Consider the following 12,566-nt stretch of genomic DNA (forward strand, 5'->3'; position numbering starts at 1 on the left):
CCTTGCCTTGAAGCCAGACAATTCAGTTCCTCTCCATATGGTCCTGGCACCTTTCTAGATGCTGTCTCAGAGCGAGTCCATCACTGAGTAAGTCCATGAGTAAGTCCATGCATAGGCCCTTTAATAGGAATGCCTGGCACTCTAGCCACCCTCAGTCTCACTCAGACACAATCTCTGCTGATTTTCACAGCCAGAAGCTGTGGGGACTTCTCTTCTGGCACCGGAACTCTAGGCTGAGGATCCTGGTGTGGGGCTGGAACTCCTCAGTGGGGACTTCTGCAGCTGAGATATTCCTCCCAGTTCTTAGCTGCCACACATGGGCATGGGATCAGCCCTTTCTATGATTTCACCCCTCCTACCAGTCTTGATGTGGCTTCTACTGTATATCCTTAGTTATAGGACTTCTGTTCAGCTAGACTTCAGGTGATTCTTAATAATGGTTGTTCTACAGCTTAGTTATAAATTTGGAGTGGTTGTGGGAAGAGGCAAGCACAGTGTTTTCCTACATTGCCATCTTAACTTGGCTTCTTATCTTTCTAATATGGTTTAAAATAGATTTTTCTTAACACATAAAAATGAATCTCTCTGAAGATCTTTAATTTTCATGATTCAATAAATATCTGATATATTTTAATTTAATTAAACTATCATGAGTTCATGAATAACATAAATATATTTCAGCAGTATATATAAGATTTACATATAAATATATACATAAACTTTCAGTAACTGACTCTCAAATGTTGTCTCCTTTCAGCATAGGTTTTGGAAAAGAATACCCATCTAACACTCTTTTAGAATCAGAACACTTGTGTTAAATCCTGGCTCTCCCACTTGCTATCTGTGTGACCTTAAGCATGGTATTAATAACTATGATCTTTGGTTTCTTCATTTATTTAATGAGGACAATATCTACCTTAGGTGATGTGGAAATCAAACTAACTCCTTTATAAGACTTCTTGGTATAAGTTACATAAATTTTAATGTAAGTATAAAGTATTATTATTTATAAAAAGATATTTTAGAATCTGAATACAACTTGACTTTGTCAAATTCTGTCTAAATTTTGCCACCTCCATACTCTCTGAAATATTTCATATATTCTAGGATTCTTTAGGACATGTTTTCAGTTACTGAAGTACCTAGCTACTGAGAGGGAAACCTGGACATTTTGCATGCCCTGTCAGATGATAAGGAAAAAATTAATTCCATCTCATTTATTGCTATGTTGCCTCTATAATATTACACTCCCTATATGCATATAGGCTATATTTGGCTCGGTACTTAACATTGAGAGGCACATAACCCAAAGTTCTAAAAATCTGGGCAATTTTTAAGCATTGCTACTAATAAAGAGAATTCTCCCTTTTTATAGTCCAACAGAACTGTGCCTTCCCGTTCCAGCTCTTCTAGAACAGATATGACTAAACCAAGTGCTTAACAAGGAGCAGGTAAAGTGCCATTGTTTCAAAAGGCCAACACACACCTATATATTCCTATGCCATTCATATTACATATCTTTATGCACAATTACATTTGATGTTCACATTTTCAGGTTGACTAGATTTTATCAATTCATGGCACCATTTTATGTTTAATTATAGAGAAAGGTGCTTTCCTCTCATTCTTATTTTGTGCGTTTGGGAGTTAATTTTATCTTTTCAAACATTCTGTTGTTTAGTACACACTTTTCTGATAACAAGTGAATCAGGCTGGTATATGATTTTGTCTTTTCTTCCCTCCATCAATTCTGTTTTTCTGAAAGTCAGCTATGGCCCACAGCAGCAGTTATATGGCTTCTGTATCAAAAGAAAAATCTGATTCCAATGATACTGTTTCTATCACTGCCCTACAGACTTTGTAGGGGACTCTCAATGGCTTCATTCCTGCAATCCAAGATTAGACTTAAAGATAGTAATAAACTCAACAATGTAGTACCCTAAAACTGTGAAAATAAAATCTTCTGCATAAATATTTTTATCTTAATTTTAAAGAAAATATCATAAAGCATTATATTTATCATTCAGAAATTCCTGATTGAGAACTTATTTTCTCCAAGGCCCTAGAATGGAATTTTAGAGAATCAATATTCTCAGTAAAGATAAATTTCTTGAGCAAATACTAAAAATTCTGTGTATAGACATAAAAACAATTCTCAGTCTTCATGTATCGATGTTCTAGATGTGACAATTCTTACCCTTATGTCAAGGCTCTATTATTGTTGGCATCTAGAAGACCTAGTGGATCTCCTAATAATGAGGGTAACTGATTGTTACAGATTGAATGTGTGCCCTCCCTAAATTCACATGTTCAGGCCCCAATCCCCATTGTGATGCTATCTGGAGATGGGGTCTTTGGGAAGTGATTAAGTTTAGATGAGATCATGAGGGTGGGGCCCCATGATGGGACTTGTGTCTTTATAAGAAAAGGGAGAGAGCAGAGCTTTCACTCTCTACCATGTAAGTATACTCTGAAAATGTGGCCCTTTGCAAGCTAGGAGGTGGGCACTCACCAGGAACCAAATTTGCTGGCATTTTGATCTTAACTTCCCAGCTTCCAGAACTGTGAGAAATAAATGACTACTGTTTAAGCCACTTAGTCTTTGGTATTTCATTACAGCAGCCCAAGATGACTAAGACACTCTATTTATGTAGTGATTTGCCATCTGAAAAGAGCTTTACCATATGTCATTTCATTTAATCCTAACAGCAGTCTGGTATAGAAGGTACCAGGAGCCCAATTTTACAGATGAAAAAAAAAAAGGGGGGCCAGAGAGATTAAATAAGTTGCTAAGGGTTCCGCTGTTATTCAAGGGCAAAGCCAGGACTTAAACTTGTATTCTCATTTTAGATTCATTGCTTTTAGCACTACATTATTCTTGGAACGAAATTAAGAAAAGGTATTCTTCTGTGTTTGTCTCTAACATAAAAGTGATAATCATCATTGTTATCATCATCATTGTTGCCATTATCCCACAACCAACTATTAGCTATTTAGGTCTTTCTGTTATGCCTCCAAAACTCAGAAAGTTTCTTTCCAAAATTCATATTTCCCAGGAGGAACCAAGCTGAGCGGGCCTGAGATAACTATTAATATGTCCAGCAGCTATATAAAAGGTCTTTGTGGGTTCTTTTTCCTTTCAGTGTGTGCATACAGAACAAAGGGCACACATCAGTGGTCTGCCATTTTTAGGAAAAGAGCAACATCCACATTTGATAGGATGTCTGATGGAGACAGTCAAAGCGACGTGGGATCATGTTTCAGAGAACTTTCAGAAATCTTGTGGTAGTCATATCCAAAGTGATCCCCAATGATTCTCACCTGCTGGTATTCATGCCTTTTTGGCATTTATCCTCCCCCCATCTCATTGACTCAGTGCAAACTGGTGTGACAAATAATTTACTGATGAAGCAATGGTATGAATACTAAGTGTAGGTCAAAAAAGGTATTACAGCTTCTACCCTGTACTCATGGTTTACTTGTTCTTGTGGAAGCAAGCCAAAAATTCATGGGGAGATTCAAGCAGTTGATGGAGAAGCTCATGTAGAGAGGAACCAAGTAGACAGTACCACCTCAAAAACCATATGAGTGAGCCATCTTAAGAGTGGATCCGTCAGCTCCTGTTGACTACTGACTGCAACCTCATGAGAAATTCCAACATAGAACTATTCAACCAAGTCATTTGTGATTTTCTGACCTATAAAACCTGTGAGGGATAATAAAGATCTAACCCTTGTTTAGTTTCGCTTAAACTGCATAATATCACCAGGAGGGAGTAGTAGTCCTCTTCATGACCAGAGGTACCACAATATAACAGAAATTCAGGTATATAGCTGCAATGCCCCATTACACCATAACATACAAATGCTAGTTTATGGAAATCTGGAATTATGCTATGAGCACATCTCTTTCTGTTTTGTATTTGTCTTATCAGCTCGCTTTATTTGAGTGTGAGATTCTTTATATTTATTCATCACCATCTTTATTCTATCCTACTCAAAAACATTTTTATTAATTGGTTTATTTAATAGTTATGTTCATTATGTTTAGTTTTCAAAGTAGATGAGTAGAAATCTTTCCCTTAAAAAGAAACAAAATGAAAAATAAGCAATTAGTAGAAAACGCTATTTATATCCATAATTGTAGCTATATCACTTTAAATAAAGTATATTTATTTTTTGTTACACATGCACATGAAAGACTAATAATTGAATATAATCATGATAGCTAATTTAGATTTTAAATCTTATTCAAATATAATTTGATTAAATCCTCTTATAAAAGAATGAGATAAATTAAATCAGAATTATAATGTGATATATGTTCAGTGTTAATTCAACACAACATAAGTAAAATCCCATGAAGGAAAAACATATACACTTGTTTTTTAAAATTTTTTATGTGCAAGTTATAATTACTCTGATAGAGCTCTGAACTCATTAGGATGTTATAGATCATTTATATTATTTAATATATATTTCTAGATACTCCATCAACTAGATACTAATGAAAACTAAAGAAATCGTGAAATTTATATGTGAAGAAACACATGACACTGAACTCTCCCTTCCAAAAGAAAAGAAGGAATTCTGCCTTGAGACTGCATTCTTACTCAAAAATACAGAATCAACTCTTCCCCGAGTATCTATTATGATGGCCTTCCCTGAAGATTTCAGACCTGCCAGTCCCCACAACTGCGTTCCTTAAAAATATCTTTAAAAAACCTCTCTTTCTTCTCCCTCTCCCTCTCTCTCTCCCACTCCTACAAATTCATCTATCATGTCATTTGCTAACCTATGTCTAATTATATATACTCCTTACATCCTTTTCTGAAATATCCTTCTTCTACAGCCTCCTTCTGCTTTTAAAAATTCTATTCATGACCAGATCAACTTTAACTTTCTCCTGGAAGCATTTTAAGACCCCTCATTCAGAGCCAATCTTCCCTCCTCTTGCTCTCTCTCAACATTTTGTAATACTGCTACTGAAGTACTTATCTTAGACCTCCTTGTCCAAATACTCAAATTTGATTATGAGCTTTTTTATGACAAAGGCTGAATCTTATTCTTCCCAGTATCCCCTCCATCACTTCTAATAGTAACTAGCACAGAGTAAGCATTCAAATATTTACTGAACTGAACTGAACTCTTGTTGCCAGTGGTGTCCTAGTGGAGGTGAATTTTGAGAGCTGCTTGTCGTTATAACAGGTTGACAGCAGGTGCTAGATGTCAAAAGAAAGAAATTTATATGGTTGACTCCATTTATTCTAAAATAAACAACTCTCTAATAGGCAATGCCTGAGAGGAAGATATTGGCTGGCATTTCATTAGCAATAGAGATTTCATAAAAATGTGGAGAACAACAAAGTGCTTTTATTTAATCATGAAGGATTTCATACATTTGGTTGAAACAATCAATGACAGGTTGACAAAGCTGCTATACAATTATCAGTTAATTCAAAAATCCTGTGAGAGTATCTTTATTCTCCCTCCTATGGCCTTGTATACTAGCTCTTTCGGCAATATGATATGATTTTTTTTTAAATTTATGTGATATCGCATATAAATTTCTCAAAGAATTTCAAACTAGTTAGAGAAAGCCTTAGCGGAAACAAATAATTTTAAAATAATTCTCTCTTAAGACGTGGCATTCTGTTTCAGAAGTTCCTCCCCTGGTTTAACTGGTAAAAGGCCACGTACTTCACCCCCTTCATCTTCTCCCATATCCGGTTCCCCTCTATCAAATTCATCTCACCATGATGGTATGTGCCATTTAATGAGCATCTAGTATATGCTAGGTCTTCAGTTTAGAAACATCATGTAATTTTATCTTTATAATCACTCTATCAGCTTAAGTATTATTAACCCCACATTACAGATGAGGGAACCATGGCTTAGAAAAGTGAACTCACTTGGCAAAGTTTGTGTAGCTAGGAGATCACTAAGATCCATTGTCCTGTACATCTCTAAAACATGTAATAAGACATCTGAATGCATAGAAGACAACACCATAAATGGGAGTATCAAAGATTATATCCAGATTATTTAAATTTAAATTTTCAAATAAATATGGTACTATGGTTAAATATGGTATTATGGTACTATGATTTACAGTAGTAATAAACATAAGCAAGAGTTTTTCCTTCTTATTTTTTGACTGACTTGCCCTTTCCATTTGATGTATCTCAGGCTTGAGAATCATGCAGATATGCATTTAAATCCTAGTCCTTTTCGTGAAATCTTATTAGGACCATAGGCATGTTATTTAAGCTCTGAGCTTCAGTATTCTGTTTCTACAATGAGAATAATAATATCTACCCTTCTAAGTTTATAGTAAATATTGCAAATGAAATAACTTACATGAATTACCTTGCTTTTTGTAGTATCATTCATGCAAAGGCTTTTCCAAATATTTGTTTAATTCCATTTATATATCTTACTCTGTCTTTTCCATAGCAACCTTTTCCTTTTGGTCTTTTAAGTCAATCAATCTTCCTCCCTCCTTCCTTCCTTCCCTCCCTCTCTCTCTCTCCCTGTTTCCTGCCTGCCTCTCTCTCTCTCTCTTTCTCTCTCTCTCTCTCTCTCTCTCTCTCTCTCTCTCTCCTCTTTTTTGCTCGTGAAAGAACCAGATATCTACCAAAGAGTTTATTAAATGCTTTCCCACTAAATGTTCAAACAACCCAATTAGACTGTAATTAAAATAATAACAGTTAGCAATCATTAAGCTCTTACTATGGCTCAGATCTAACTGTTTTTCATGTATTATCTTATCTAATCCTCCCAACCTTGAGGTAAATACAAGTAATGATATTTTATAGAGGTGAAAACTGAAATCAAATAGTTTATTGAGATTAACTGTTCAGGGTCACAAAGCTAATAAGTGATCAGCTTGCCCTCAAAGCCTGTATGTACTATTGCTATAGATCTTTAAAATAGTAATGATGGGGGTTATGGAGGCAGAAGCTACAGAAGCAAGACTCTCATATACAAATGTTGGATGATCCATGTTCACCAATATAATTTTTGGAATGAAGAGAGCAATAAGAGAGAACTGTTCTTTCTTTCCATATCCTCCTCACTGCTATGCAAAGTACTATGATTTGCAGTAGTAATGAACATAAACAAGAGTTTTGCATAATTCAGAAACCTCCCAAAATGCAATTATCAATCTTATTTATCTTATCTGTTTTTGGTCCCCTGACCTAGCCCTTTTGCAGAAGAAAATGACCAAAAGTGGGTGACACATTCAGCAAACAAAGAACTGAAGGACAATGAGTAGTCTGAACATTAGAAACATCAGGGAGAATTTCTCATTTGAATGCGTTTAGAATAAAACTTATTCTTTCACCTAGATAATTACAATATTATGTTCATCAATATAATCAACCTGAAAATAATAGATAATAGTTTTATACAGTAAAGCATGTTGGTATTTTGTAGACTCATCACTTGAGATATTAGCATGGATAATCCTGGTAGAGAGGAATTGCTTTTTGCTGGACTTTTCTCATAATAGAATGTAATAACTATGTATAGATTTCCTCAATTGTTCAAAGTTATGAACTGGGACTTACCAAGAAAGGAAAAAAATGTATCCATATAGTATTACACACTTATTGAGTACTTTTCATTATTTAGCCAATTCCTTTTAAAGTATTCCAGAAGTTTCAGGGCAATAAAAAAACAGAATACTGAAATATGTAAGTAAGAAAATACAATTTTATGAGCAAGTATTTTATTTCTGCTCATTCCCTGAAAACCAAATCTATACTAAAAATATTCTATTTTGAATACAATTGAAACTTTATGAGAATTGAATTTCCATCCCATTTCATAGATTTCAAATGGGGAGATAAGCTGAAGCAGAGCAGGGCTACAAATGGCATTGTTTAGATAAACATATCTTGTCAGAATTATCCTAGTACCAACACTGGAGGCTCCAGGCATATTTGGAACTAAGATTCTAGCTTAGGCTCTTAATAAGTATTATGACATGTCTGAACAAACACTTGTTTTTAAGAAAATGCTTTTTTTGACAATTCAGATTAGAAACTTTTCACTATGCTGTAAATATTCATAAAGATATTTACCCCTAAAAGACAAAAGCTTAGAAAAACAGAACTATTCAAATCACTGGCTATTAGTAGAGAAGATACAAACCTGTCCTATAGTCCCTCAGTTTTAATCTACATAATGAAAAAAGTCAATGTCAAAAAAAAAGATTACAAGGGATAATGAAAAATGTATAGCCAACACTGAATGGCAACTGTAAAATAAATTAGTGTTATTTTCCTTTTGGGGGAAAAATAGAAGCCATTTTTCATTAGTAAAATAACAAATTACTTTCTATATACTAGTATGTTCAGATTTGCATAAACATCTTTGCCAAATTTCCATATTTCTCAGACAAGAAACATATCACTTAACTGTATAATCGTGTAATAAGAATTTAGTCTTATGCTTAGTAAGATTCACTTTTTTGGGCCAGTGTGTTGTAACCTGGCGGAGAAGCCTCATGGTTCCAGTTAGAGGGAGCAACGCTCTACTATATCAATTGAACAATTATCTGTGTTGGTCATTACAAGGTAATTTTGCTCTTGCCTTGCTAGTTATAGAAATGACGTTCTGTAACTTACACAGAACTGTAGAACTTAAGTGCATTCTTCCTGTCCGAGTTAGCTGTGGAAGAGACTCACTGTTTCCTTATCAAACTAGTTTATCTTTTTCCTGGGCTCAACATTGGACAATATTTTCCAGCTTCCCTTGCCCTTAGATGTGGTCATGTGACAAATTCCAGCTAACATACTATGAATGGAACTAATGTGCACCAATTCCAGTCCTGTGTCATAATAAATTCCAATGAGCAGTATCCATTCCTCATCTCCATCAAATGTATAGGACTCTGATGTTTTGGATGCAAAAGATGAAAGGGGCTTTGGTTCCTGAATGATTTTATAGAGGGCTGCTTATTTTGAACTGTACCAGAATGAAAAATAAACTTTACCTGTGGAAAGCCACCAAGATTTGGGAGCTTACCTGTTATCAAGGCTAGTGTAACCCAACTAAGACATTAGTATATTTCTAAATACACTGTTTGAGCAACAATAAAGAGTCAACATTTCAAAATAAAAAAAGGTCTCTTTCAATTAATAATCACTGTAACTGAAAGAGGAAATAATAAAAACATGTATAATTACAGATTGAAAAAGTATTTAACCCTAGTCCTAATGATTCAGGTCATTAACAAAAACAAAACAAGATGGGAAGTAGTAAACAGACTAGAAGGAACATAGACTTTAAGCCAGAAAGAGACATTTGAAAATTCCAAGCTCTGTTATTTGTTATTTTGTAAGCTTGAGCAATTTGATTAACCTTTCTCAGAAACTGTTTTCTGTCTATAAAATGGGGATTATGAAATTTAGCAGACAGGATTTTGTAATGATTTTATACACACACATACACAACACATATTGACTGATACTTAGGAGGTAGCCATGCATTCCGCTTTCACTTCCTGACACAACTGAACGTAGATTATGAAGATGTATATTTGTAGTTTTTGAGTGTCAAAAGCCTAAGCCTGGTCTAAGATGAAAGATTTAGAAGGAAAAAAGACAATTAAAAGAATGTTTTCCCTACTCCTGCACTAGAAAAGATTCTTCTGGTTATGGGAAGAGAAATGAGGGGGTACTACAGGGAAGTACAGAAATTCACTATCAATGTGTATATAGAGAGAAGAAATCCAGGGAAATCCAAGAGAATTTGAGAGCAGAGATGACCTGGGCCTCATTCTTAAGGAGAGCCTGTGAAGGAAATGCCATGGAGAACAGTATTCCCTATTCCTCCATTTACCCTTCTTCCTGACCCCAAGCACAGTCATCCTGAATCAAGATTGCAAAAGAGCATGTGCAATGTCTAGGCAGATGGGCCTTAACAGCCTCCCAAAGTTCCCACCCGCCGCAGTATGGCATAAAGAATGGTAAACTAATTTCTGATATTACACAATGAGGGCATCAAAGTAGTAGAGAGATGTCCAGATCTGAGAGTGTCACTGCAGATGGAAATAAAAGATGGTCCAAGAAGCAACTGCCTGCTTGGACCAATAACCAAGAATATGAAGGAGAGACTGGCATCTTCATGGACACCAGCCCACATAGATGACAACTGAGGAGCAAATGTTCGGTCACACCATATTTACTACGCCCACCACTCCATGCTTTGCAACTATGTTAGACTGGATTGATGAAGTTACATGTCCTCTATTCCACAGAATTGCATTCGGTTATTGAAAGATAATATTATGGACTGAAAAATCTTAGTATAATGGTTATGATTTACAACTATTTTGCACTATTTTTATAAATGCAATGAAGGTATATAAACTTAAGTCATCATTGAAACTTTTTGTACACTTTTCCTTAAGTGTCACATGCCTGTTAAAAGACTTACTTCGATCAGTGATGACTGTTCTAGCCTCTTGATTGCTGGTCTTATTTTTCAAATTTTGGGCGGCAGTAATGAGTTCTTCCAACTGGGGGCGTCTCTGTTCCAAATCTTGTAGTGTGGCCTGAAGGAACAAATATAACTTAATACTGAGGTTCTTTAACATTGTGCATTCCTTTTATGTACTACAAAGTAAAGTGATTTTCAAACCAACCAAAGCACTTTTAGAAACAAAAAAGATGTCACTGAATATAAATCTCTAATGTGTAAGCCTTTATAGAGGAATAATTTAACAATAAATGTGTTTCATTCTTGATACCAAAAATATTTCAAATAAAAATCTTGATTATAGAATTGCTTCACTATTTAAGAGTTTAGACAGAGCCATTCCAGAGTACATGGGTTTATTCAATGCAATATACGAATGCCACGAGTAAGAAATGTAATTTTGAATTATGACAATGCACTTAAGAAAAAGATAGCTCTTCATACTTGTAATTTCATTCTATATGGTATCAAAATTAAGGTGTATATTTTAGAAACAAAAAAAAGCACAAAAGTGATTTAAGAGATGTAACTTTTAAAATTTCTTTGTACCTAAGATTCCTCACCTATAAAATGAGAAGGTGATATAAATGGGCTAAATCAGTCTTTCCCCAAAGTTGCCTCTGATAAGAATTGAATGAATTAGTAGGGAAGAAGCCTGGGAATCTACATTTTTTAACAAATTCTCTATTTAATTCTTATGATCAGGCAAATTTGAAAGCTTCCATTGCATCAGAATGGAAGTTAGTATTCATATTCTGTATTACAACTGATTTTAATTTAATACTGCTTTAGATAAGAGCACCAATAGAATGAAGCCAAGAAATATATTTCTTATCTATAAATAGCAATGTTAATCATTAAGAAATTTCTCTCTCCCTCGTGTGTCTGTCTATTGTCTCGGTCATCTTACTCTCTCTACATAAAGGACCAAAATCCCAGTGATATTTATAAAGAAGTTTTGGGGAAAAATATCTCCCCTGTGCTCATTCTGAAACTGAGAACATTTTATTTTAATTTTGGAATAGTAATAAATATTTGTATTAGTTTATAACCACTGTATGACAGATGCTTTACACATGTTTTCTCATTTTTATTCTCCCAATAACCACACTAATAGCCAATCCAGAATTATTTATGGTTTTAAATCCTATGTTCTTTCTGCTATCACATGAGGCTGGTGAAAGTAAAGAGATGAAATGTGGTAGATAGTAATGTTTATGAAAATTAGTTATCTACTATGTCTTTTGACTACTGATTTTCTAAGGATTTTTGTTTTTAGAAAGGCCAAATTTTGATCATTCTGTAGTTTTTCTCTGGTGAAGAGGTAGGAAGATAGGACTTGTGATTTAAATTCAATTGCTTTCAGTACTATTAAAATAAGGGGAAGAACTTATCCAAACATTACACATCTATTTTGAGTATTTTCCCCTTTCTGTATCAGAAGTTTGTAGGGGCTAACTTTTAACAAAATTTTCACATTTGTAAGCTGTGATTGCTCAGAAGAAAAATTCAATTTTCAGGTTTCTAACTTTTATGGTTTCTTTACACAAAAGGGTGTTTCTTGAAATATGGAACAAATTGCTAAAGACAGCCATTGAAGTAAGTGGCATAAGTCAGTTAGAGAGTACTACACAAACTTTAAAGTAGGAACCAAATAGTAGCAGATGGCTTTTATGAAATAAGATGTTTTTCAGGGTTAGAATGTTCAACTCTGGTCATCTGTGACACAAGCTGAAAAGGTACTTTGGAATTTCCGACTCTTAAATGTTTAATACATATGATAGATTTTTTTAAAAAACAGACTTACCTAGAAACCTCACATAATGTAAAATCTTTCCCTCAAGTTTAACAAAGAACTCAAAATACACATAATAAGCAAAGTAAGCAAATTAACTCATTTACTAACTCATTCTTTCATCATGAATATTGAGTGCTAGGCACTGTTTTAGGAGTTATGGATATAGTAGTGAACAAATGCATTAGGTCTGTTTTGTGTAAATGAAAATTTGTGTTTTTTGATACTTGGACATTTTTAGATAATAAAAATATCTTCATTATTTTTCTTTGATTTAATAT

At 34.4% G+C, this 12,566-nt stretch overlaps 1 protein-coding gene across 10 annotated transcripts in view; it reads right to left on the reverse strand.

The window, feature by feature from the left end:
• The window catches only part of DMD (dystrophin), a 2,254,165-nt gene that overhangs the window by 548,539 nt on the left and 1,693,060 nt on the right, over positions 1–12,566 (reverse strand). For 9 of the 10 annotated variants that reach the window (XM_036227209.1, XM_036227208.1, XM_036227211.1 and 6 more), the window contains one exon: positions 10,449–10,566. In XM_036227209.1, coding sequence (XP_036083102.1) covers positions 10,449–10,566 — 118 coding nt within the window. Of the gene's footprint in view, positions 1–10,448; positions 10,609–12,566 lie in introns of those variants that run through there. The other variant, XM_016132665.2, reaches the window with a different exon arrangement.

This window comes from Rousettus aegyptiacus, unplaced genomic scaffold (genome assembly GCF_014176215.1).
Source record: "Rousettus aegyptiacus isolate mRouAeg1 unplaced genomic scaffold, mRouAeg1.p scaffold_m13_p_9, whole genome shotgun sequence".
NCBI classification, from domain to species: Eukaryota; Metazoa; Chordata; class Mammalia; order Chiroptera; family Pteropodidae; genus Rousettus; species Rousettus aegyptiacus.